Source organism: Centroberyx affinis, unplaced genomic scaffold (assembly GCF_046629955.1).
Source record: "Centroberyx affinis isolate AG114_WGS23_722 - 3 ecotype Tasmania unplaced genomic scaffold, CSIRO-AGI_Caff_v1 ptg002048l_1, whole genome shotgun sequence".
NCBI lineage: Eukaryota > Metazoa > Chordata > Actinopteri > Beryciformes > Berycidae > Centroberyx > Centroberyx affinis.
This window is the reverse complement of record NW_027280383.1, coordinates 207,238-235,072: the sequence shown is the minus strand read 5'-3', so window position 1 is coordinate 235,072 and position 27,835 is coordinate 207,238. Positions and strand designations below refer to the sequence as shown.

The 27,835-nt window shown below is 42.7% G+C and overlaps 1 protein-coding gene across 1 annotated transcript; it reads left to right on the top strand.

The window, feature by feature from the left end:
* The first annotated feature begins 19 nt into the window (after positions 1-19).
* On the top strand, positions 20-27,835 carry LOC139654128 (E3 ubiquitin-protein ligase rnf213-beta-like). Its single transcript, XM_071531167.1, has 63 exons — positions 20-281; positions 387-542; positions 654-823; positions 926-1,221; positions 1,334-1,581; positions 1,902-2,108; positions 2,189-2,393; positions 2,492-2,547; positions 2,635-2,800; positions 2,885-3,034; positions 3,237-3,335; positions 3,621-3,749; positions 4,021-4,186; positions 4,285-4,452; positions 4,587-4,736; positions 4,876-5,507; positions 5,959-6,118; positions 6,291-6,508; positions 6,605-6,748; positions 6,855-7,007; positions 7,117-8,440; positions 8,744-8,928; positions 9,047-9,199; positions 9,318-13,160; positions 13,253-13,389; positions 13,485-13,583; positions 13,683-13,795; positions 13,909-14,022; positions 14,146-14,207; positions 14,337-14,490; positions 14,930-15,065; positions 15,563-15,751; positions 15,845-15,978; positions 16,089-16,264; positions 16,361-16,564; positions 16,890-17,077; positions 17,182-17,302; positions 17,638-17,738; positions 18,135-18,314; positions 18,583-18,728; positions 18,832-18,931; positions 19,024-19,135; positions 19,302-19,497; positions 19,625-19,824; positions 20,143-20,265; positions 20,710-20,820; positions 20,936-21,178; positions 21,295-21,376; positions 21,510-21,544; positions 21,658-21,758; positions 21,854-22,004; positions 22,108-22,273; positions 22,370-22,464; positions 23,092-23,340; positions 24,167-24,299; positions 24,420-24,503; positions 24,665-24,845; positions 24,968-25,169; positions 25,266-25,343; positions 25,568-25,765; positions 26,046-26,135; positions 26,642-26,820; positions 27,396-27,835. The coding sequence occupies exons 1-63, from the start codon at positions 58-60 to the stop codon at positions 27,532-27,534; spliced, it is 14,904 nt and encodes a 4,967-aa protein (XP_071387268.1). The 5' UTR covers positions 20-57; the 3' UTR covers positions 27,535-27,835.

The following is a 27,835-nucleotide window of genomic DNA, read 5'->3' as shown; positions in this document are numbered from 1 at the left end:
TCTTCTCAACCCACACGTGAAAAAACAGAAAGTAATGTTGCATCATCGGATTGTCCCATGGAGCAGAATGCAAACCGCAAAGACGAGCAAAAGAGTAAAGAGGTGCATCCCTCTGGAGGAATCTCAGATGATCCCACAGACTCCCAAGTACAGAAAGGTGCCAAGCCCAAGTCTTATGCCAAAGCAGTGGCTGGAGAGGCGGAGAGTGAGAAACGGTCAAATATGCCAGCCTCTAAACCAGCAGATGAAGGCATGAAAACATCCCAAAGCAGGGGGAAACGGTGAGTCCAGCTATCCCAAATACTATGGCTAAAGCTGGTTCTATAAATATTTGTGTCATTACAGTAACCAAAACCAACATAATGTGTGTTTTTCTCTCTCCATAGTGATCGAAGCCCAGTGAGACCTCCACCCGGTGTTCCCATGTTCACCATTCACATCTATGCTGTGTTAGACAGAAAGTTTAGATTCAGCGTAGAGCACGACAAGCTGTTGCTATATCATGAAAGAGGATATTTCCTCCTTGAAATGACACATTTTGTGTAAGTATTAATGCTTTTTGTATTTAGCTGTAATATAGTTTTCAGCTACAATAATCATCTAATAATAAATCTATCATAGTAACACATTATTTTACAACATTTTATCTTCAGTGGCCTACACCAGCAAGGCTACTTGATAGAAGCAAGTCTTTCCATTGCGGAAAGCGACCTAACTAGAGGACAGTGGTTGACCTATCAGTATGGTGTACAGCAACGGCATAAAGAGATTCCAGAGATTGCAGAGAGACATATTCTTATTCCATTGGACTCACAAGTTAAAGGTAAGACAAGCAAACTATTTAGCTTCAGCTTGTGAAAACACCACAGCAGGTTTGTGTCTTTTTACATAAACTGATCATTCACCATGCCTGTGTTTTATCCAGAGCTGCACCTTTATGAAGGCTACATTAGCCGCCTGGAGGGTGGGTCAATGATGCAAAGTTGGTTTGAAAATAGCCTTAGTATGTTTGGCTGGAAAACATCAAAGGGTATGGAGATTTCAGATGCCTGGCAAATCTCGGCGGATGCTCTGCTGAAGAGAATCTTCCAGAAATGGTCCCCATCCAACAAAGAGAGCAGTCAGACCTTGTGTGAGAACTTGGAGCATTTTTTGGGCAGTTTCACTTCTGCTCACCAAAGAGTGGTTTTCCCAGACAATTCACGACCCCCCATGGTCAAGGTTGGTGCAACAACAGTTGAAGAAGAATGATTACATTTTGCTTAGAAATGCATTAATTATACATTGCACTCAATATTCCACCAATATCTAAATACTCTATTTTAATTACCAGGCATCAGAGCTGATTTCAGAGCAGTTGATCCGCATCTTAAAAGGAGAGTCAGAGGGAACATCTGCAGAAAGCTGGAGGAGAACCAACCCTCTTGTGCTGGGCTTGTCTGTTTTCACGGTTACCAGAAAATGCAACATCGACCTTGGAGTGAAAGGCTGGGCTAAGCTTTGTTATCTGGTGACCTCAGACACTGCAATGGACAACCAAAACCTGCAGGGGTTGCTCAGTGCCTTCCCAACTGCACAGTAGTAAGTTTTACCCAAGCTTTAATTTGGGGGAAAGTATTTTGTCTCAGGACATGGAGACAAACTTATTCACCCTGTAGTTATTTTTTTGTATTATTATTATTATTAGTAGTAGAAGCAGTAGCAGTAGTAATAGTAGTAGTAGTAGCAGTAGTTGTAGCAGTAGCAGTGGTAGTAGTAATAGTCGGAGTAGCAGTAGTACTAATAGTAATAGTAGTAGTAGTATGAGTAATAGTAGTAGGAGGAGTAGTAGTAGTAATGATCTGAGGAATTGATATACAAGATATTGTATGTCCCAACTACTCTCTGTTTCTGCCCCTCAGCACTGTGTTGGCTCTGATAAACTACTGTGCACAGCAAGCGATATCGGAGCTTGTCCTGCTCATTCCACTACTCCACAAACTCAGACAGCCAGGGGCAGATACAACCAGATTGGGTCCAACTGTTGAGGAGGAGAACTGGTCTGGACTGGACCGGGTCAAATTCAGCAACTTTAGAGAGAATATACAATCCTACTCTGACAAAAGAGGGTGAGTCCCTCTCAAAGCAACTTTCTTTTTATGAAATGGTGATCCTGTTGGAATTGCATTAACATTTTGTTTTTTCACAGGATAATGCTGAGTTTGATCCAGAAGCACTCATCTGTGGCTGAAGAGATGCCTCTGGTTTTGGTGAGCTGGCTATCCCTGGTCGCATTTGAGGACATTCCTGAATTCTCAGACCTGACTGAAATACATCCAGAACACTTGATCCAAAGTCTGTTATACAGGCTTCGAAAATATGGAGATAACAACAGAGAACGGCTGAATGTGGAGGTGAACAATGTACAAATGTCAAATACTGAACTTTTAAAAGAACATAGTTTATCTTTAAAATTATCATCTGTGATAATTCTCATCCTTTCAACATGCAGCATACTGGAAACATCTTGACCCATATACTGATGAGAGTAGAAAAAGAAAAAGAAAGGTAATGACATCTGAGATATTCTTCAAATACAACTGATTTTTGTGCTAAGGCATTGTTCTCCCTCTAATTTTTGCATTATATCTATAGAATGATCGAATCTGGAAATATCAAGTCAGTGTTCTTGAGTGGCATCAATGTGGTGAAGAGCACATGCAGAATGGTGCGACTTGTCCAGTGCTACCAGGCTGCAGTGCTGTCCTACCAACTAGTGCTGAAGTTGGCAGAGATGTTGGATTCTGCACTTAGAAGAGAGGTATTAATCTCATGTTTTGATGTTTTGTTTGCTTCATTGTGACACTGTAACTGTAATTCACTGTATTCTTTTTGTGCTTCTTAGTCCCAAGATGATGAGATGAAGACCTTTAAGGAGCGGTTCTTTGACGAGCTGCGTAATGTGCAGCAGCAGATCAGCGAGTGGAGAGATGGACTACTGCAAAATCCCCTTTTGTCGCAGTCCAAATCACTCAGCTACCCAAAAGAAATTGAGGTCCACAGCATCATATACATTACCAGCTTTATATCACATTCGTTTTATCTCAGCCAGTAGTCTTCATTTGGTTGATTTTGGTTGTGTTCAATGCCTTTCTCTGTTAGTATTCACCGCATAGTTTGTGTGATCATGGAGAGTTATACCAGGTTTCATATGTCAGGCCTCATAAATAATACTAATTAAGTTGCTGAATTGTTAGATGTGGGATGCGCTGCTGAAGGTGGAGTGCTCTGTTGAGGAAGTTTTGCCCCAGTGGAGGTCTAGCCTGGAGAAAGACCTAAGGAAGAGGATTTCCAAGGTATGTGATACTTTATTGATTCCTGTGGGGAAATTATCTTTTCCCTTTTCCCCTCCATAGGGAGGTCAGAGGTCAGGCTCAGAAACAGAACAGCAGTCCTGGAGCTGGTAGGGATTCAGTGTGTTGCTCAAGGATACAGCAGGGCGGATGCTTTCCAATTCCTAAGGATGATCTCTAACCCCTAGGTCATCCTGCTGCCTTAATGGACAGCACACAGACGCACACACACACACACACACACATTTAGTATGCTGTTACAGCTGAGTTGTTTGTTTTTCTCTACAGGCAAGTGATGTGGATAAAGTAATGGTGTGCTGCCTTGACTCATCCATGGGAGCTATTAGGAGAAGCCATGACATCGTACAGATGTGTTTCCATGAGCTGTGTCAGTCTGCTATCAAGAGCATCTGCCAGGTACATGAGTTATTTTCTAAAGCTACAATATGCAACTTTTTGCCTTGAGACAGAAAGCATGTTTTTAGTCCCACCCTCCTCTTCCTCAGTTGGTCAAGTTCCCACCCCAACATTTGTCACTCATCTTGATGAGTTGTCTACCTTGAAAGGCCACTTGTTCATGAAGGGGAGAGCTCTTTTCATGATCTTCCCCTGCCCAGATTTTCCAAGTCGATTACTTTTCAAACCAATTGATTGAAATTGATTGTACTGAGCACATCTGTGTTTTCAGGCGGGAAAAGAAGGGGACCTGATGCGGAGTCTGACCTCGAAAGTGAGCGATCTCCCTGACCCAATCCTGTCCGCCATTGTGGTTGAGTCAGCAGCACGGTTTGGAGAAAACTCTGTGGTCCAGCTGCTTCATCCACAGTCTGCCATCAACCACCTTCTTTCTAATGGTATTTTATCAAATTTTTTGAAGATATTTATGCAGTTTTATAAATGTGTTTTTTTTTCTCGATGTTCACAATATCTTTTATACATTCTTCTGGTGCAGCAGATTGGAAGGCCATACAGGTGGATGATGCTGCACAGCAGGTTATCCAAGGATGTCAGAGCACACTGGCATCCCTGGTGGAAGCACTATTTCAAGGACATGTACCACTGGGACACCTACAGACCACCCTGCACTATAAAGAGCAGTTTAAGAGACTTTACCACCAGTGTATGAATCTTCACTTCTATTTGTATATTCACATGCATGTATATGACTATGGCCTCCATGATTATTACACTAAATTCCCCACTAAATGGAAAACACTGTATTGGTTAATGTTAGTTGTGTAATGTCTTCCGCAGACAGGAAAAATACCAAGTTGGAGACCATCCCTGCCGATGCAGAGGGTCTTATGGCTCAGAGAGAGACAGCTCTGAAATCTTTCAATCAGCAGAGACAGCATATGGATACACTGATAAAGATGTTAGCGAAGGTTACAGAAAGCATCACAGGTGAGAATAACTACAGCAATCATTCGTCCCCTCATTAATGACTGAAATTATGTTAATGTAAAGAAGCTTTGCAAAGGCTTTGCTCAGTTTTTCAGTAACAGATTTAACTATTACTGTTTTATTGTAACTTTTTAACCAGTTGCTGAGATGTCCACTCTTGAGGATCAACACAGAGAAGATCTCCAGTCTGTAAACCTCAACAAACTGGTGCTGGTCCAACCCTTTGATGGCCAGAGGAAGTTAAGGGAGACAGGTTCTTGCCAGGTCCTCTGGTATAGCACCAGTCAGAATGTCCTCGAAATGGCCAGTGGAATGCACACCCTGTATCAGAGCAACCTGATTCTCACCTCTTGGGTCAAGCGGGCTGCAACTGTGGCCTCAAGAGGGCAACCGTGCACAGAGCCTGTTCCAGTAACCCTAACACAGATCTATGACACAATCTGGAAACCGCTACTGACAGATTTCTATCACCTTGGCCTCAGAATTGCTAATGAAGACATCACTTTCAAGGAGCTTGACCAGGCTTTGGTGGACACAGGGGACCAGGGAGACGGGAAACTAATGAAGAAGGAGCTGAGTCTGATGTCTGACTTTTTTTGTAGGTGGGAAGGGTTTAGCCTTGAGAACAACTGGGTGGAGCTGAGACTTCGTCAAATCCAGGAGTATCGACAGCTCCATGAGGCAGCAGCTGCAGCCAGTGCAATGCTGAAAATTGCTGCAAAAATTGAACTTTCTGGGAACTTCAGTGAAATCCACAGTCTCACCCAACTGGTAATAGTGTTATGATCATACATAATTCCAATTACAGTATTTATTACAGAATTTAGTATATTTGTTAGTGGACTAGCTAAAAAGAAAATACACTTTTGTTATACCCTTGATTTTTTAAAATTATTTTTATTACTATTATTTTTCACTCCAACTCTAATATGTTCAGGTACTTTAGGAGAGTTGCACATGCTTGTATTGTTAATTTTTAGAAATGAAATAGAAATGAATGGCAGAGAGGGAACAGTAATATTTGGTGGTCAAATTGCAAACACTTAAAAAAAGATTAACTTCAGTGACTGTATATTCACTGCATAACTGCCTAATTGTTAAATGTTTAACCTTTCAGGCTGAAGGAAACACTTCCAGATACTTTCAGCTAGCCCACACATTTTCTCCAGGAAATGTACTGTTAATGTCAATGCATATTATATTCTTGAAATAAATGTTACAGGAAGAAGACACATTTAAGCAGAGGGTCTTGGGGTCCATCACTGATGACCTGCTACGTGCCAAGCAACAACTATCCACAGTCACCACGCAGAACACTGCCTGTCTGGAAGAGTTTCTAGCAAGCCATACTCTAGTCAGTTGGGTCAAAGAGAACCTCAAAGGTAAGGCACTTACATGATGTATATCTATTCATGCAGAAACATATTTGCGTACATTGAATGCTGATGATTTTTTATTTTTTTTTAATCTGTAATTGTAGGGCAGTATATTGTCTTTTAATCTTATAGAAGATGCCTGCCTGCTCTGTCAGTAACTTTCACGTTCCCTCAACAGATATGAGAGACGTGAAGGTCTTTGTTGACCTGGCCTCCATATCTGCTGGAGAGAATGACACAGAGATAGACCAAGTGGCCTGCTTCGATGATGCAGTGATGGGCTACAGCCCCCTGCTCTACTCTCTCCCCCCGAGAGCTGGCTTTGATGAGTTCATGAACTGTGCTAAGCAGGTGTGGGATACCCAATGTAGAGATGACAAACTACCAGACAAATTGGTACATAATTCTCCCTTATACTATACTGTATATGCAGTACATAAACCACTGTTGCTTTGGCAAAGTGAAAATGATGCTACTGGTTTTGCTATCCAGAGAGAATCTACTCGTTTGCTGAGCTGGCTGAAAGGACTGAAGGAGGCCCATGGTTCTGTGGAGCAGTCCTCTCTCTCCCTGGCTTCTTCCATTAATGCCCAGGGGGTTTATCACATAGGATGGTCTGAAGAAAACACAGAGAAGGTAAGTGGTCATCAGTCATCAGTAAACCAAATATAGCTCAACAATTCTTATCAATCATTTATGCTATTCATGGCTGATTTGGTTTTTGTTTTCCATTTGTTTGCAGAGATGCCTACAAAACCTCCTGCTGGTCAAAGTGAAAAAGGGCAGAGAAGAGAAGAGCTACAGACTTGAGGACCTGCTGGAGCTGCAGAACAAACTCATGCTCATGTCGTCCAAAGGAGAGCATGGCAGAGAACAAGTCAATCGATTCACACAGGTCAGTGGAATTTTAAATTTTAAATTTGAATATTAAGCCCAATGTGTACAATCTAAATTATGTGTTGAGATTAATTGTATGAATCCCCCCCTCTGTCCATATACTATAGGTTTTTGAAGGAGTTCAGAGACTGGGCGCTGTCCTTCTTCAAATGCAAACATCAGGCAACATGCTTTTCAGGGAATGGCACGCTCAGGTCCAGTGCTGCCCAGAGCAGCAGCCATGCATCCAAGTGACATTCTTATCCCTGAAGGGTAAAGATATGGTGTACTGTGGGGATGTGACGGAGCAGCTACAAAAGCTGGGTCATTCCATGGAAACCTGCCATAAGGAATGGTGTTCCTTTATCAGTGAGAAGCGCTCACACTTCGACATGCTGAACCACTACACCTCAGAGCAGATGGTGTACCTATGCCACTGGATACATAATGTGTGTCAACAGCAGGCCTCAGTTCCCCAACAATTATGGCATTTACTTTTTCCCATAAAGCCCCAGTGCACCCTGGCTGATATCAGAGTTGCTTATGCTTATGCAACAGGTATGAATTTGAAGCCACAGTCTCAGCATGATGCCTTGGAATGTGACGAGTTTGATTATGATGATCAAGAATATGAACCCTCTATGGACTTAATATTAACTTGGCCAAGACAGCATGAAGGGGACATGGAAGAGGCTGAGAATTTAATTCAGTCCTCAGATGATGAGGATGATAGTGTTGTGGAATATGATCATGGGGATGTTGATGTCATCGGGAAGGATTCCGAGGATAGTCTGGAGGACCTCTGGAGGCAATTCAAAGATGACATGCCACAGTACCTCAACCAGTACTTGGACATCTCAACTCTGGCCCACTTCCTCTCACATCTTTCTGACATGAACCAACAGCATGTGATGAGGAAGCTGCCACCTGCTCTCCAGGAGGGAAAGCCCAATCTAATTCTTTGTCCCACTGCAGAGGTTTTGACAACTGTCCTGTCTTTTTACATGGAGAGCCCAGAGCAGCCTCTGCCATCCACAGATGAGGTGCTACTCTGCAGAGAGGAGACCACAGAGGAGGAGGTGGAGATCTTTCTTCGTCGAGCTCTGGGCCAAGGCTCCAAAGCGAGCTGGCAAAGGATCTATTCCCTGGTGAATCCAGGGCTGTTGGGCTATGATGTAAGCGTGGCCCTGGGGGAGCTCTTTGAGTGCCTTGAGAGAAGTGCCAGCCCCCATTATCGTTTGATGATGGTCAGTCCCGTTGGCCACCAGCACAGATATGTGCCCTCTTTGTTCAGCAACCACAAAGTGCAGGCAGGAGTGGGTGTAATAGCAGAGCGTGCCAGGAAATATCTTCACCACCACTTCACTGTTCGATTCCCACAAAACCCTGTCTCACTGATTTCTCCAGAGCAACTGTCAGTCTGGGTGGTGTCATCTGTACGCCCTGCAGTTGGTAAGAACTTGTTTGTCCAATGTCATATGTTGGCATGTATGCCATTATTAAAAATGTTATTACAATAGTAGCAACAAAGAATTTTGCATGTGATAACTTTGTTATTGCTTTGTTTCTTACTGAAACATTATAATTGTGCATATGTCATTCCACCTTTTTTTTCCTTCATCCATTTGTAGAAATTATCACAAAGACATTTTTAAGTCACAGTGTTAAAATGGATTTACACAACAATAAAATATTTTTAATTGAAATAAGACATAGAAATGACCTCCGTAACATAGATCTTACTTCTCTCTATAGGGAAATCCCTTTATGTTGACCGTTTGTTTGAGAAGTTCCAGCAGAAATCTCCCAGGGCAAAACATATTAGGATCAGGTTGATTGAGCCAAGGGTTGATGTAGAATCCTTGATTCAGACTCTATCAGTAAGACTGGCACCTTTGAGAGAGGAGGACCCTGTGCTCCTTCACATCGACGCTGCTGGTGTAAGTCTGTCGTAGCTGGTTTCAGAATATTTCAAGCGTTTACAACTGCATTTATAGGTGGTTCTGTTGAAGGTTGTACTTGAGAATCATCTTTTTTTTTTCATTTGTGAATTGTTAGGTTCATTCTGGCCTGGAGGAGCTCCTGTTTCATCTGTTAGTTCTGAGCTGTTTGAGTGACAGCCAGGGAATGCTGTGGAGAAGGAATGTAGCTCACTTGATCACTGTTGAGGTCATGAGACCACACACACCCCCTCATAACCAACCAAAGCAGGTAGAAATGTCACTTTAGAAATGTCATATTGTTGAATGTCTGCTGAGATAAAGCAGAAGACAGGTGATTCATGATTTAATTGTGAATTGATTTGTGTCTGTTTGATTTGCTCACATAGATGAATGTTGGACTTCTTGACATTCTGCCTACCATCCATTGTAGACCTCCAAAAGAGGTGAAACAGTTGGCTGATCGAGGGATGTTGATGAGGAAGACCTTAGACCCACTCATGGATGAGCAGGAGTTTTGCAGTGAGGGAATTCAGAGACCTTACCAATTCTTAAAGCTCTTCAACAGGAATCAGAACCTGGATCAATTTAAGTACCAGGAAGGGTCCAAAGAGGGGGATCCTATCGATTGTCTAAACCACTTCCTGTCAAACTGTGGAATGCAAGATCCATCTTGGGCTGAGTTGAAGAACTTCTCTTGGTTCCTCAATGTGCAGCTGAAAGACTGTGAGAACTCCATTTTCTGTGATCCAGATTTTCTTGCTGACCATCTGCCTGGTTTCAAGGGCTTCATTGTGAATTTCATGATTCTGATGGCACGAGATTTTGCCTCACCATCTATGAACACATCTGATGAAAGCCCCTTGCTGCACTTTGATAACAGCCCGGAGGATGACCTTCTAGCCCGTCTGACAATTCGTAAGCATTGGGAAAGTGAGTCTCATCCATACATTTTCTTCAATGCAGACCGATGCTCAATGTCGTTCCTTGGCTTTCATGTGAAGAGAAGTCCAAGGGGAAACAACCTCAATGCAGTTGATCCTCACAGCAACAAGGTACTGATAGTAGATGTGATGACACACAAACTTTTTGAAGGTTTGGAGCGCCAAAGAATCTGTCTCACTGAAGACTTTGATCAGTTGCGCCGTTCAGACAAAATCAAGAGGATTTCATGTGTTGTTGGTGCCAAGAAAGGAATGATGAACAGAGAATTTGATCCAGACCCAACATATGAGCTCACTGCTGACAATGTGATGAAGATGTTAGCCATTCACATGAGATTCCGATGTGGAATTCCAGTGGTCATCATGGGAGAGACTGGCTGTGGAAAGACTCGATTAGTCCGTTTCCTTTGTGATCTGCAGAGAGAGGAAAGAAAGCTAGAGAACATGGTACTTGTCAAAGTTCATGGTGGAACTACAGCTGAGATGATCTACACAAAAGTGAAGGAGGCTGAGATACTTGCTGAGAAGAACCGCAGAACAAACAAACTAGACACCATTCTATTCTTTGATGAGGCCAACACCACAGAGGCCATTTTTGCCATCAAAGAAATCCTATGTGATCGAACCGTGAAAGGGGATCCTCTGAGGGCAGACAGCGGCTTGAAAATAATAGCTGCTTGCAATCCTTATCGGAAGCATTCACCTGAAATGGTGGAACGTTTGGAACGTGCAGGCTTAGGATACAGAGTGAAGGCAGAGGAAACAGACGACTGCCTTGGCAAAGTCCCTCTGAGGCAACTGGTGTACAGAGTTCATCCTCTGCCTCCAAGCATGGTTTCCTTAGTGTGGGATTTTGGTCAGTTGAGTGATTCAACTGAACTTTCCTACATCAAACAGATAGTTCAGAAGAAAGTTGACAACCTTGATTTGCCAGTGGGTTGCGAAAACATAATTTCAAATGTTCTGGCAGCCTCTCAGGAATATATGCGGAGTCGAAAAAATGAATGCAGTTTTGTGAGTCTAAGAGATGTGGAGAGGTCTATGAAAGTGCTAGTTTGGTTTTACCAGCATAGTAATGTCCTGTTCCCCAACTGCCAAAATCTCAGCAAGGCTGAGAAGACACTGAAGTGCTTGGCTCTCGCAGTAGGAGTCTGCTACTACCCATCTCTGGTGTCAAAGGAAGAGTACCTCTCTGCAATCTGTAGGTACTTTCCAAACACCCTCTGCTCTGCAGAAACATTGCAAAAAGAGATTTCATCCTGTCAAGAATTCTTCCTGCAGAACATAGAGACAAGGGAGACCATAGCCAAAAATGTAGCCCTTAAAGAGAATGTGTTTCTCATGGTGGTCTGCATTGAACTCAGGATCCCACTCTTTCTGGTTGGCAAGCCAGGCAGCTCTAAGTCACTTGCGAAGACAGTGGTTGCTGATGCCATGCAGGGTCAGAACTCCCACTGTGAACTATTCAAGGAGCTCAAGCAAGTTCACATGGTCTCCTTCCAATGCAGTCCTCACTCAAGTCCTGAGGGCATCATAGGGACGTTCAGGAGCTGTGCCCGTTTTCAGAAGGACAAAAACATGGACGAGTATGTGTCAGTGGTGGTCCTTGATGAGATAGGTCTTGCAGAAGATTCCCCTCAAATGCCCTTGAAGACCCTTCATCCCCTCTTGGAGGATGGTTGCATTGACAACGACAAGCCAGATCCACACATGAAGGTTGGCTTTGTTGGTATCTCCAACTGGGCTCTTGACCCAGCAAAGATGAACAGAGGAATATTTGTATCCAGATGGGATCCCAGTGAGAATGAACTGGTGGAAACTGCCAAAGGAATTTGTTCATCCTCTAGCCAAATTCTTCTGAAAATCATACACCTCTTCCCACCATTGGCTAAGGCCTTCTTGAGTATCTGTAAGGAGACAGCAAAGAATCAGTTCTTTGGTCTCAGGGATTTTTACAGCCTAGTGAAAATGCTTTTTGCTACAGTCAAATCCTCGCAACAAGAGCCGGATGACCGACAGTTGGTAGAGGCCATCTTGCGAAACTTCAGTGGACAGCCAGAGGGTTTTGACCCTGTCATATTCTTCCAAGAGGTCTCCCAAAACCTCACAGAAATTCCACGGCCAAGCACCCTGCAAATGGTCAAAAGAAATCTTGATCACGACAGCAGCCAAGAAAGCCGTTACCTCCTTTTGCTCACCACTAACAATGCTGCTCTCCATATCCTTCAGCAACAGATCTTTGCCAAAGAAGACAATCCACCCCCTGAAATTGTGTTTGGCTCAGGATTCCCAAAGGACCAGGAATATGCCCAAATATGCCGGAATGTGAACCGGGTGAAAACATGCATGGAGACCGGTCGTACTGTCATCCTCCTCAACATGCAGAATCTTTATGAAAGTCTGTATGATGCTTTGAACCAGTACTATGTTTACCTCAGTAAACAGCAATATGTTGATCTGGGGCTTGGCTCCCACAGAGTCAAGTGCCGTGTCCACAAAAACTTCAGACTGGTGGTAGTGGAGGACCAGCAGAAGGTCTATGAACACTTTCCAGTGCCCCTCATCAACAGGCTTGAAAAACACAGGGTAGACAGGAGTACAGATCTGGCACCATGGCAATGCAGGGTTCTGGACAAACTCAAGGAGTGGATGAAGGAATTCTCCGGTGAGGCCTCAGGGGATTTCAAACTGTCTGACATATTTGTTGGCTTCCATGGTGATTCCTGTGCCAGTGCTCTGTTACAGGCACTAGACAGAAGAGCACAAAAAATAGGGGACAATGCAGTAACACTACAGCAAGAGGATGAAAAAGAAGAGTCAATGAAGGAAGCTGAACCAAATGAAACACATCAGACAACTTCTAGCAGACACAAAGAGGTAGTTGATGAAGACGACAATCAGTTGGTTGATGCAATGGATATAGAGAATGATGGAACAGAGCAAAAAAGTGTGTCAGTGGGAATGATTGATGATGTCTCCCCTGAGGTATGGAATGATGACACAGGAGTGAATTATATCCCGGATGAGAACGAAGACAAGATGGAGACAGAAAACAATGCTGTGTCTACTGGTGAAAATGAGGAAGAAGAGGTTTTTGAATCAGCCAAATGTTTCTTGTTGAACTGTGCCACCCCTGACTCTGTGCTAAGGCTAAAGTATTCAGACTTGGCAAACCAGGAGAGGGAGAGACTTCAGAGGATGTATTTCCAGCAACAGCATCATGACTCACTCAGAGATTTCCTGGAAATTCACCTGAATAAGCATCAGGAGTCCAGCAAGTTTCTAGAGGTAAGCAATAAACCACAGTTTAAGTTGTATTTTGGTCATTCCTCAACTATTTGTTGACTTCACTGTCTCCTTTCTGTATTTGTTTTGCCAAGGTGACTACATTCTCCAGCTTGCTAACCAGATTAGATGTTAAGGTAGTAACTCAGGCTCTGGGCCTGCACACAGACAAGATCCTCCTGCTCTCCCTCCACCAGTTTGATACTGAGGTCTCCTTCTGCGGCAAGATACGGTACACTACCTCTGTTTGTAATCAAGTAATATTACCATGGATTTAGTTTTTGGGTTTTTAATCTTTCTCTCAATCTGTCACATTAAATATTTCAGGGACTTCTTTCAAGATACTGGCCCGTCTCTTCACATTCTGTTAGTTCAGATGGACCTAGAAGAATCCCACTGCAGTGACGAGCTCATAGCGTCAGCAAAGTAGGGCTCACTGTCAGGCTCCTAACCAGATATGCAATTTGATTACATACAGAATATTACAGGTGTTTTATGGGTGTTTATGATTCCATCTGTATCTAGATACTGCACCATGAATTACCTGATGTCATTGGATGATCGGACCTGTTGTGTGGTTTTCATTGCCAAGCTTTCCAGGATCCCAAGTCGATCTCAATACATTGGTTTCCAAGGAGGTGAGTATTAAGTGGGACAAGGTTAATGTACTGTTAATGTAATGACTTCTTTACTGTATTTTACATTAATTGAAAAAAATAAATAAATGCATGTTTTTTGTTGTGTGTCGAAGGAGTCTGGCACTCAGTGCACATTGATGACCTCAGGGATACAGAGGACATGAGCCTGAACCTGTCAGTTTTCTGTGGAACTCTCATTAGCAAGCTACTCTGCCCTGCACTGTCAGGTAGAAATTGTAGACCCTCTGAGCAGTGACTCCCAGTGTTGTATATTATATTAATGTCAGTGAATGAATGTATTAAGGCTGCCAGTTTTCCTGTAACAAACAGCATTTCTTTATCTTCATTAGAACAAATGGAAACAGAGAAGAAAAGAAGAGACTCTGAAGTGAACACAAGTGTGACTCTAAGGGTAGATAAACAGTACAGTACAATAGATGTTGTATTATGTACATAGCTTTATATATGTTAGTATAACACAAAATGTAGTTTTTTATATTTAATCTTCAACCATTCATCCTGTAATTGTGTTGTTGTACAGGCAGAGACAGCCCACCTCCACAGCCTGTCCCTGGTGAGGTCATGCATCCAAAAAGCTGTGGGTTTGCTGAGGGACCCGAGTGACTCGACACCTAGGAGCATGCAACGGATGTGCATACTTCTGACTCTTCTGGGAACGGATCAAGGACACATAGGTGGTGAATATAGTCATGGGCGAGGGTTTGATAGGGTTATTGATCAATACCAATCACTCACTTCGCCATGTGCATTTCAGGTTTTCAGTTCACTTTACCTACCACTTTTTCTCAATGACGGTGCTGCAAGCGAGTAACTGGCATTGCATTTCAGCTGTGAAGGCTAAAAGATATTAAGATGGCTAAGATATATTACCTCTTCACTAGACAATTCTGTTAAATCCCTGCTCTAATAAGGAAGCTTACTTGTCTGTTGTGAATTGTGACTTGATTAATTTTGTCCATTACTAGCCAGCATCGCTTGGGGCACTGCCAGATACTTGGTTGCCGATAGAGGTCATAGATTATTTAATGCCCCTTTAAAATACATTTATCCCCACACACTATGTATCTACTCTACTATGATAATAAAAAGGTAACATGATGATCTCTGTTAAAGCTCGATTCCAGGAGGTGTTGCTAAGCAGACTGGCGGTGGCTTTGGCACAGAGGGAAGAGATGATGTGCTCTCCTGGGGAGTGGGTGAGCAGGGAAGCCAAGAAACGCCAGGCTCTACAGGAGGGGGGCACTCTAAGGTAAAATTTCCAATACCTTCTGATGAAATGGTAAACTTGAAAGCGTTGACATAGACACTACCAGTCAAAAGTTTGGAAACACCAGATTGAATATAGTATGTTTTTCATTATCTTAAAGCCATTTTGATCTAAAGGCTTATGCTTTAATGCTTGAAATTAGTTTTTTGGACAAATATAAATAGTGAAGTCGATGCCTATGCATGAATTTCTTTCCAAAGCTACTTTAAAGAATCTAAAATATAAGAGTTTTGATTGGTTTAACACTTTTTTGGTCACTCCTTAATTCCATTTGTGTTATTTCGTAGTTTTGATGTCTGTTATTCTAAAATGTATGTGTCCAAACTTTTGACTGATAGTGTAGTTTACAGAGAATGTTCTTTTTCCTTAAAACTGATCATCTGACACTAATCCTGAATTTCCATTTCAGAATATTTTTCAAATTGTAATGGTCAGTGATTTGATTAAGTATAGCTTTCTGTCTTGTGTGTATCTGCCAGGCATACCCTGTGGCGCTGTCTTCAGTCCACCGTGATTCCAGTCTTGGCTGGCATGGTGGAAGTAATGGACAGGTATGCCAATCTGGACCTGCTCTTGGGTGCAAATCTCAGTCAGGGCCTGATAGAGCTGTGGTTGGACATTCTGGCAGACACACAGATTTTAGACCTGACACCTCCTCAAAACTCAAGGTACTGGGGATTACTTCTTTTGTAATTATCTATCATTAGCAAATTGAATATAAATCAACAAATGGCACCATTTTCCTTGCCTCCAATTTCTAGTGTGTTAGATCAGGAGGTACTAGTGCAACATTTCTTCATGCTGGATGGTGAAGGACAATCCTGTGCTGCCCCCTTCAGCTGGCTCATCAGAATGCACCTCCAGAGCCTATGGGAGGAATCTGAATTTATACCAGGTATGTCTTGGACTGATAATTTGTTCATTCGAATGACTTCATGCATGTAGTCATTAAGAGGTCACATAAACATCTGATCTTTGTCTCTTTCACCTTTATGTTCCTCACAGTGACGAAGGAGGACGGCACAGAGAGGATTCTTCAGTTTGTGAGCGCCTTCAACAACAGCAGGCTGGGCAGCTACTTACAGAAACTCTCACAAGAGGAGCGATTGGAGTATGGCCAGTGCTACCTACAAGACTTTCTGCTGCTTTCTTTGAAGATCAAGTCAAAGAATGAGCTTAGGGTATAGACATTATGAATTACACATTTAGGTGAAGCAAAGTGTGCAAACAGCCAAATAGGCTTGACATTGACTTTTCACCCCATCTGCCATACACAGGTGTTCACCAAGGCAATGTTGGGCTGTGTGTCTGAGCTTCAGCAGTCCATGAATACAATATCCGACCTCTCTCCTGCTTGGGTCATGGCTGCTTCCAAACATTATTCCCCGAGACTGGACACTCTCTGCCATATACTGCAGCTGCAACCCCAGCTAGCCACTGATGTCTTTCAGCAGGGGTCGACAAGGGAGCCTACAGAAATGGTGAGAATTACTATTCTTTGACATTGAACAGCATCAAGATCAATACCATTTTGGCTTGGTTTGAAACCTCTTGAGTTTTATCTTTGTGCCAACTGCATGTATTTGTTGAAATATGAAGGGGGTAGTAAAGCTAAACCATATGGTATTGATATTTTACAGGTGGCACAGACATCTAGTATGCATGCCCAAGATTAATTGCATATTCTTCGCAAAAATATAACTTTGCTGTCAAATTCACCTAAATATCCATAAGTGCATAAATGATAGTTCTTTATTTAGAATTGGGCACTAGGTTATGTATAATGGTATCTTTTATTTTTAACAGGTTGAGGACATTTTAGCGCTTGGTATCTGTGTTGAGAGAATCAAGCTGCTGACTGTGACATCCCTGCAAGAGTGTGAGTCCTTTGTGAGCAGAGTGGAGTTCCTGCAGCCATGTCTAGATCGAGCTTTTGGTCAGAAATACAGTATCCTCTGTAGCCCTGGCTGTCTGCAACATTTGGACTCCATCAGGTAGGGACTGAAAATGAATGTGGCAAGATTTATAGAACTCTTTGTAAGCTGAGACAGAGAGAGTGTGTTTCTAGTTTTATTCATAATCTCACATGCCCTTTCAGGTCACTATGGCGTGGGATACTGGTCATAGCAGCTTTCATCCAGCGAGTCCTGTTTGAGCTTAAACAGAGAGACTCTCGATTGAAAGAACTGGCTCTTAAACACTGCAACCTTCTCCAAAATGTAAGTAAAATGGTTAGAGACTTGTTACTTGGTTAGTACTTGGAATTAAGCACATAAGGGGTCTGTGTTTTCCTCCTTCCTGTTATGATTAAAGCAACTTTGTAAAGAACAAGTGCAATGGGCATAAAATAATGTTATGACCAAGAAACGACAATAAGAGTAGGTAAGATACAGCAAAGAGCAAAACCACTGCAAGGGATAATAATGCATTATTATACACTTCTCAGTAAATGAACAGTAACTATAAAAGTAAAGTGTGGGTAGTGGTGGGAGGTTTGGGGAGAGCCAGTGTTGCATGAAGAATGTAAGTTAAATTTCTTCTGTCTTTTCAACAGCTGATGCAGGACTCACCTGATATAAGGAGTGTGGACACATTGCAGCAGCTGATCCGCATCCTTAACTCTTATCGTGCTGAGTGTATCAACAGGGACCTAAGGTCTGACACTGCCTTTGAACATTTGTATTCAGTAAAATGCAAATTTTTGTATGTAAGATTATGCCAACATCTGTAGTTACTCTAATACACTGCAAAAAATGTCAATCTTAACAAGTCACGTAGTCTCATATTCAGTATTAAAATATTATGTTTCTTAAAAAGAACTGAAAAATTCTGCCAGTGGCTAATTCCACTAGTTTCCAGCACTTGTTTCCAACACCATTTTCAGTTTAATTGCATTAGAAACAAGTGAAAATATCATATTGGGAGATGTTTCTTCTCTTGTTCTAAGAAAAGACTTTGATGATTCATGCTACTTGTATGCGTGATCTCTTTATTTGGAAATGTATTTATTTTATAATGAAATAATTCATCTCTTTTGTTTTTTCCCCAAAGGTATGGCATTACTTGCCCAGTTTGCCTGTTCGAGCTCAAAGAGCCGTCTGTCTTGCCCTGTGAACATGTCTTTTGTTCGCACTGCCTCCAGCAATGCATTCAGGCAGACAGACATTTTTGCCCTAAATGTAGGGCAGATTTGCCACCCGACTTCCAACCAACTGTCTCTCACACCATCAAGTGAGTTAAAAAAAAAAATACAGAAATAACATTTATTTAACTTGGTGAATTGGTACTATCTCTCAACTCTTACAGTTACCATAACAAACTATCTTAGTTAATAGTGAGAAGTTTTCTATCAAACAATGTTTGACTGAGCAACATTCTGTGAAACAAAGTGCAAAGAATTGTAGAGGTAGCATCTTAGCATCCAATGCTATTACTTATTAAAGACTGTGTTAGTATTAGTATTACCCTCCCCAGTAATACTGTGCTTCTCATCCCTCAGGGCAGCACTTCAGCAGCAAGCAGACATTAGGAGCTGCTGTAACTCCTTCTTCCTGGAGGTGGTGTCCAGGTTCTGTCTGTCTGAGGGGGAGAGGCCAGGAGAGGGAGTGGTGGAGCTGCTCTTCTCCTTACTTGTCTCTGCTCACGGTCAGTGGGAGAAGTAAAAGTGCTTAGTGCATGATAATAGCTGAATGCTACATGATACTGTGATGATGAGGCATTCAACGGTTGATTCTCTTGTGTGATGCAGGAGATGTATACAGGACCAGAGAGCTCACTCCCTTCCTGGAGTGTGTGGACAACAGTCCTGTAGTCCGCTCCGTGCTGCCTAAACTGCTGCTGCAATACAGGTATGGGCATGAGTCAAACAACACACATACATAAACACAACCATACACTTTTCCAGAAATCGCATGTACTCTAACAATAGTGTATCTATCAGTTTTGACCAGGCAAAGGCCCACATCCAAACCTACCTAAAGAATCTACAGGAGAAAGTTCTAGACAGAGAAGACCGCACTGAACTCTACCTGCTCTTTGTCAACTGTTTCCAGGTAACAGACACCAACTTCACTTGCACATCGCTGACGTCTTATGTAACGTTATCATCTTTAAACTGGTAATCTGCCAGAGGATTTTACCATGAAAAGACCTACCCAACATCGGATGTTTAGAAAAGCATCATCACTTGCTATTGATCGCATATTGGTTTTGTTTCAGGACTCTCTGTTGTGCTCAGAAGTGCGAGAAGTGGAGCAGAAGAGGCTGCAAGTGGAGGTCTGTTTCTTGAGCAGGCTAGCCAGGAAACAGACCCTAGACAGACAAGCAGACCCAGCAGAGTTCCTGCTCAATATAGCCAGGCTACGGCTGTGTCTGGCCACTGCTGCCCGAATGCTGGAGAAAACCGTGGTCCAAGGTGTGTATTACTGAGCTTTGTTTGACTTTACAACAAAGACAACTGTACAAATCAAATTTCATCAGGTACAGTTAATAAATAAAATAGGGAAGTTAATAACTGTATCCAAATGTTTTTGTTTCTTCAGTAAATGCTGGTGATGGAGGGATGGAAGCTGATCAGTATCTGCAGCAGGTAAAGGCGGTGTGCGAGTACTGTCGTAATGACTGGCACAGGGTGTACCTGCTTAGAGCGCTCCACAGACAGGCTGGCATGGACTGCATCAAGGGCCTGATGAATAGTCCTGCCTGGAGCTGGGTCTTCCCTTCGGAGGTCCTTCGACTTCAGGTACAGCTATCTTGATATCTTGAATGTATAATGTTGCTTTAAGCCCAGATTTAATTGAGTATGAGGTAGAATTTCATGTTGTTGGCTATTTGTCAACTAAATATCACAACTGCGTATCCACTGATACTATTAATAAGCAAAGAATGTATTACAATACATAATTCAACCATAAAATGGAATTACATTGCACCATTAGCTTCAGTTTATTCACTGATAAAAAATGCATTATTGTCTAAGCAGAAACTAATAACTGCAAGGAAGAGCTTAAACCTGTATTTTGAATGAAAGTAAACTCACCAAAATATTTTTTTCTCAAAGAGGATGATTCCGGCCGAGGTGGACCGGTTCCTGTGCTGCGGGCCGTCTTACCGGGCCCTGAGGGATGCTGTGGCCCAGGTTCTGCTGGAAAACAGATCAGACCCTCTGGTGATAGAACTACAGGTCAGAGAGACTCTGCTCATTTCTGCAGCAAGTAGAGTTGCAGCAAATGAGATGGTTTAGTTTATTTAGCATATTAAAAAAGATAACATGAATGAATTTCATATAAAGTAAACTCAATAGTCAACCATTAGTAATTATCGTATTAGTAATTTTGTTGTCAAAGTGCATTAATTATACAAATACGTCCATGCAAACACTTAACATTAACAAATTATATATACACAGTTTAACATAGTGAGTGGAATTTTGAAACAAAAGAAGAATGGAAACTTATTCAATTTTATATGATTAATCCATTACCCCATGCTTTTTCACATTTCTTTGCAACAGCATAATTCTTAGCATCATGCACCCATGTTTTCTCATGTTTCTTGATCAATTTCAGGACTCACTGTACTCCTGCTTTATGTCTCCATTGTTTTGTTGTCTGTATCTTCTCTGTAGAAGCTGAGAGGTTCTAAGGCTGCTACCCATGTTCTGCTAGCCCTGGCCCTGTTTAGACAAGTCACCTGCCGTTATAAATCATCTGACCTCAACATGCGCCCCTCTCCACAGGTCACCATATTTGACATCTAATTTCCATTGTGTCATATTGCTCAGATACTGACATCAGATATTGACTCTGAGGTGTTTGTAACCTTAACTCTGTTTTTGACATGCGGCTGTACAGGAGACTGGAAGACTGGAAGGCGTCCTGAAAAACACCATGTCAGCAGAATTGAGGGAGTTCTGCACTGCACTTCTATCCAATCAGATAGGCAGACTGGGCTCCCCTCTCCACATCAACCAGGATCTTCCAGCTCAGATATGCACCCTCTTGGAGCTGCTGGTCCATGTGGACTCTGTGCTCCTCAGTGGAAACTCACTACTGGTTCCTCTCTACCAGATCGCCTTCCAACCTCAGAATGTTACAGTAAGACACTCATTATCTTGTGCTTTGATTTAGGTTTTGCTGCTTCATGCTATCTCATACTCTAATCTGTTTTCTTTGGATGTAGCTCATTAAATCAATTTCATCTTGCCTCCAAGCACTCCTTCCTGCCAACCATGCCAGATGATCACACAAGTGATGCCAGACAGTGGCTGAAAGAGAAGAAAGTACAGATGTATTGTGAGTATTTTACTTGTAGAGAACATTTTTATGTTTGGATCGCAAAGTTATTTGTCAGATGTTAAAGAGATATCTGTCATCACTTACCAATGAATTGTGCTTTAGGATGTAATGTCTTGTTCATGATTTGCAGACTGTGCCAATGGCCATGCCTGCTTTGTGGGAGAGGTATGAGTTTATTTTTTGTGTCACTTTTTGGCAAGCATTTCTAATATTAAACATAATGAAAAAAGCAACAAACACTCAAACAATGCATCATATGCTTCTGTACTGTCCCATAGTGTGGTAAACCAGTGGCCTTATCAAATTGCCCAGACTGTGGAGTACAAGTTGGCGGGCAAAATCACTCCCCAGTCGCTGGATTTCAACATGCAGAACACAGGTATTAACCTGTTAATTAACCTGCTCTGTGACATTATTGTCTCAGCCTGATATACTCCATAAATTTCATCCATGTCTCTCCTTATGTGTGTAAAGTGTCAGAGACCAAACTCGGACAGGACACATATTAGGAGAGGCTTTGCAGAGGTCTGAAGCCCCTGAGAGACAGATGACACCTGCCCAGTCCTGCATCCTTCGGCTGCTTACACACCTCGCCATGCTACAAGGCGCTATAAGGAATAACCGGGTGAGACGTCACCAAAATCTGCACCAAGAAAAGGGTTTTAACACCACTGGTACTGAAAACAATAGTGTGTAAAAATACACCTGTGTTGTTTTTTGTGTTGTAGGGAGTTAGCAACATGATTCACCCCAGCGTGCGGGATGTTCTTGGCTTCCTGTGGAACCACCTTGAAAAGGACATGAAAGTGCTGGGGCGGACGCTGAATCAGAACATGGACGACACGGCAGTTACAGTTCATTTGATTCTCAACACCTGCGTAAAGTTTACTGCAGGTGATGATATTACCTTTCAAATGATTTTCAGCCTGCTGTTTCCTTTGCGTAACAACATGTGACATACAGTAAATCCCTTGATTGTTAACGGTAAAGGTTCCCGCCATGCAAGACCTGACCTGTCCTCCAGACCTGGACGGGAACAGTGGGAGAAGCTAGTCTGTGATTCTGCCATTAACCCAGTACTTGTGGTAAGGAATACACATTTTTTGAAACCACAGTGGATTTATTGTTTAAACACCAATAAGATGTGATTCTTTTTATTCTTCTTTTATTTATCAACCTCCTGACCAAGGAATTGCTATAACATTGAAAGGTCTCTGGCACAGCTTACGGTGACCTGTAATTTACATAAATAATCAAGTCACATTTTCACAACTGAGATGAGTAAGCTAGCTAATTAGAGCAGCAATCCAACAGAAACATCTAGTGAAGAGGTAACGTATCACCATGCAAAATACGGCAATAGTAAGACTGCTTTGTCATGTGCTTTTTTGGCTTGAGAGCAAAATGTTTTTGGAATGCCGATCACTCACTCATAGCACTGTCATCCATCCTTGAGCAGTTGGAAATGCCTGTGTGTGTGTGTGTGTGTGTGTGTGGTGGTGGTGGTGGGGGGGATTGGGAGTGTCTTGGAATTCTAATGGGTGAGGAGGTTTTGTATGAGGTTAAGTATGGGCCACAAATCTCAGCACCTGATATAGTAATCATTGAGTTGCTGGTATTGATCAAACCTCACAGATATATCATGGTCTTTTTGTGCTATGGGACAGTAAAAATGCTAATTATTGCACCTTTAAAAACATTCATGTTCTCAGAATCTGGCGAGGAATATGGCTGAAGCCCAGGAGAGAATCAGTGCTGACGATAAGCTTGTTGGAAGCCCTCTGATGAAGCTCCTCTACGGGGATCCTGGGCCCATGTTGTCCCTCCCCTCTGACTGCCCAACACATCAATCCTCCTTCTGGAGTCTACCTGAGATGATGACAGTGGAACGCTTCTCTCAGCTGGTGGGAGAGGCACAGGGGCGCACCTCCTTATCCCTGCTTACCCTGTTTCTGAAGAAGGTACTGGAGAATGTGTCCACAGTGTTTTCATCTATGTCTATGGCATGAGTAATCCTATTTATGAGTAAGTCTGGGGACACACTAGAGGATTATCAGGCCGATTTACACCAGATTTGCACCCACAATTGGGAAGGGGAAATCCCGATCAGAGGCTTGGTCGGGACTGATGATCCAAACAGATTATCTGGTAGTGTGAGGGGTTTACAGATTCAATCTTAACCACCGAGTGACTCACACACTGATCTAAGCTGCCCCAATATCAAACATGTTCGATTTTTACGACCTGACATCTGGACGGGTCCTGAAGTGTGTGATCACAGTTTCATTCCTAGAGTGGAGAGTAGAATAGCCAATGAGAGCCTAGTTTATAGTGAGGTGAGGTAGAAATGTTATATTAAAAAGTTATATTAATGATAAAATAATGCAAACTTATTTAAGGTCATTGAAATTAAACACTTTGTGAACTCCTGTCCTACAATGAATGTAAGTTGCTAGCCTAGCTAACATCATATTTTTTAACCCTACTCACCTCCAACTCTCACTACAAAGTGTACAGATCAGTACATATTAATACATTTCACATTGGATCATGTTCCCTGCAATATCAGAGATCCTGATGTCAGTGACGTATCTAGAGTCAGCAGCATAATTGCAGTTATATTGTGTGTGATACCCAGTCCTTGCCTAATCATCTAGTGTGAGCATATTTACAACTGAGAGACAAAAGAATCTGTGAAATCCATCAGTATATGTGTCATGCAATGCATTTTTGTAGGATTTTTAGTGTGTCCCTAGCCTGAAATATGTGTGTGTGTATTTGTCCTAGACACAGTGCGTGAGACAGTTACATCACCTGCCTGAGCTGGCTGCATTACAGTCAGACCTTTTGAGGGTATTTCCCCTGGCATCAGACACTACACCCCAGAGTATTGCACAGATGTTGCAGCAGATACCAGCAGGTACATTTACATCGGATCACATTTTGAATTAAATATACAACACCACCAATGAAAGTGTAATGAAAAAATCCACCACCACCATCACATACACAAACTCACCTTTCTCATTATCCTTGATAGGATACCAGAAGAAGGTACTGCATGAGAGGGTGAAGACATTCATTGAGGTGTGGAATTGCCTCAGACTGGATGCGGCGAACAATTGTAAGCACATGTACATTAATTCTAACGTAAACATGTATGTATGTGCGTGTGCATGTTTGTATGTTGAGTAGTTAGTGTAGTGGTGTGCTTGAGATATCTGGTGTCTGCTGCCTTCACTGCATGCCTTGATTTGCTTGCTTCTGTGTCTGTATATATAACAGCAGACTTGGGTGCGGACGTGAAGCTGTGTGAGAAAGAGGTGACACTAGAGAGCTCTGGGGAGTTCCTGACACCATGTCGACATGGACCTGGGTCATGTCTTCGAACTCTGGTAGATTTCCTGTCAAACACTCACAACAGCTTGGTGAGAGAGGCTAGGAAACTGAGCCACCAAGAAGACAGGTCAGTCCGCCTTGTCCGGTGTCAACTGCTAAGGCATTTGGCCTTTGAATGGAATTAACTGGGATGATTAAGACTTTGGCCTTTTACAGATGACTGTTTATTTTCCTGTGATATTTCCCCAGTGAATACAGTGTTCCATTGGAGGAGATATCAGAGACCCAGCTAACCTTGTGCCATCCAGAAAGGGAGCTGCTACCCCTGGTGTTAGCCCACTGCCACTACACCTTGAGGAAAGGCGGGGAGACCGACATTAGTTACAACCTGCCAGGGATCCGAACCCAACTGGCCCGTCGCTTCCTGACCGGAAAACCACTTATCAAAGCGGTAAGAATGGAAAAGGATCTCACAATTACATGCAAATGCTAGGTGATGCCACCTGTTCTACTAACCAGCACTATTGTCCACTTTTATCAAAATCAGGACACCTCAAGGTACTTGAACAGACACCTACAGGATTTCTCTGTGGTCCTAACAGAGGTCAGAGACAAGATTCGTCAGGTAAGTCCATTTCTGGTACCAGTCTTTGTCCAGAGACAACACTGACTAAATGCCAGCCCAAGAATGTTCACAGTAGTTTCCCCTGTGGGATTTTGAGAGGCCACTTTGTTAGAGGTCAAATTCCTTCACCCAAACTCCTCTCTGTTTCCATTCACCGGGAGAGGTCTCCCCCCTGCCAGGCGCCACTCAGTGGCCTGCTGACAGTTGCTCTGTCTGTGGTATAGGAGCCGCTGAAGGGATCGGTGAGCGGTGCCATGCGGACAGTGCTGCGTTCATACACTGATGTTTGTGATGCCGTGTTTGTGGTGGAGATTGGCCTGCGCTTCCTTGGCAAGACGGGCGGGGATCCCCAAGGTCAACTTTTGTCCTACCTTACTGATTCACTGCAGATGGGCCCGCAGATCTCCAGCTGTGTAGCCAAGGTAGAAACCTCCGAACCTACAGATATTTCTCTTCCAACATACTTATGCAAATAATATGTGATTATATAGATCTCTTTTTGTATGCAAGGCATTATTACACCACCCTATTGTTGGTCTGTCTATACAATGATAGTATTCCCATTTATAGACTACTCCACTCCACTATTGTGCACTTTGGAAATAAGTGGAATAAAACGTTCTCCTACTGTGCGCTGATCTAACCTAGTATCACCTAAATCACTTAAATCCATTAAACCCTTCTGTTTCATTTTCATTTCAGGCTCTCGGAGAGAGTAGACTGGAACACAGCATATTCACCTGGCAGCTCCTAACCTGCTGGAAATCTGAGCTCATGCTGAGCCGAAAGCAGGTTAGTAAGAATAAAATTATAATGTGCCCAGCGGGTTGCTGAATACGGCAGTCACAAGAGAAATAGGTGAGAGTGTGACAGAATTATCCCTGTTGACTGTTGATGACTGATCACAACAATGGATCTGTGCCTAGGCCAAGCCACTTTAAAGACCTAGAAACACAAAAGCCATGCATGAAACTCCCCCTCGGTGACCACATATTTTGTTTTTGAGTAATTCTTTTCACTCATGTGACCCCTGCTAGCTGCCAGTGACTGACCTCAAAGACCACAAAGAGTTAATCTTGCTGGGCTGTAAATCCGTAGAAAGTGTGCCGTCCGACATGGCAGGCGCTCAGTGTTTGACCCCAACAATAAAGTGAATTGTTTGAATTCCTACTGCAGTTTCTGCCACGAAGCACATGCTTTGAAGATTTTCATAAGCGTTGTATAGTTTGATGCAGTCCGTAGCATCCAGGATCAAGAGGTGTGAAACAAACTTTGATAACACTGTCTATATGTTCCAGGACCCGTTTCAGAGGCTGCCTTCAAAATTCCAGCAGAAGCTGTCTGTGGAGGAGAGGAAAGGAGTGAAGATGTTCCTTGCTGTCACAGACGTTGACACTTTCTCTCTGGAGCTGCATGAAATTCTCCTACTGAAGACGAGCAACTCCATGCCAGACCAAGACTACCTGCCACACTGGGAGTAAGCAAACTCTAATATCACCAACAAGCCATTTGTATGCCCCCCTCCATACTGACGACACAACTAGCAAATGTATTTTGACCATTTGTGAGTTTAGGGTCTGCAGGAGGTAATGCACCAAACAAATGGTAAAACAAATCATTTACAAAGCATTTGCATTATTTTGTTTGAAGGGATGTGTATTCCCCTATTTGGCCAAAGTTTTGTTGAAGAGAAGACATTTTTGGAGTCTCATAAATGAAAGAAGTGTGCCTATTGTCAGATCAAAGATTACCACCCTCATTTAAAGGAATCCATTGAAAGTGGACACTTTCAATCACAGTGAAGTGTGGGGGTCTCACCCTGAGCTCTCCCCTGGGATTTGGGGCCTTTTGACTCCCAGGACCAGAGCGTGACCCCTCCAGGCGACCATCTGTCAGGGGAAAGGGGCTTAAGTTATATACCCTCTGCAGGCACAGGTCATCTCTATTGAAGCAGCAGCTGGACAGGGAAGTGAATAGGAATGTGTGTGGAGAGAACAATGGATGCAGTGCTAACTGTTGCTCCTCCTTTCCCTCCCTCCTTGCTGTCTCCAGCATCAGGTCCACTGTGGAGAACCATTTGGATCAGAAAAACCTTCCACCTCTGCCGGAGCTTGATTCCTTACCAGAGGACATCACACTGGACAAAGGAGCTGATGTGTGGAGGGCAGCTGTAGAGTTCAGAAAAATATAGATCATTTCTACAGAAAAATGAACCATTTCTGATTTATTTTTATTATTACAGGGCATATGATTTTTTGTTATTATTACTACTACCTATATTAGAATATCTGCATGATGCTGTCATTCAGCTGCCTTAACATTGTCTCAGTGTCTATAATTAATTCATTCCATATGATAGGATGAGGCAGAACATTTGAAATATATGTGTCTTTCCATAATGTGAATATTATAAATGTTTCTATTAGGGGTTAAACTTGAATATGTAATGAGAGAGAGAAAGGAAAGAGGAAGAGTGGTGTAATAAAATAAAA

Coding starts and splice junctions, on each gene's coding strand:
- LOC139654128 (XM_071531167.1), top strand. CDS start 58: ATGGAGCAGAATGCAAACCGCAAAGACGAGCAAAAGAGTAAAGAGGTG. Junction 5,508..5,958: donor TCCACAGTCTCACCCAACTG/GTAATAGTGTTA, acceptor TAAATGTTACAG/GAAGAAGACACATTTAAGCA. Junction 6,509..6,604: donor ACAAACTACCAGACAAATTG/GTACATAATTCT, acceptor TTTGCTATCCAG/AGAGAATCTACTCGTTTGCT.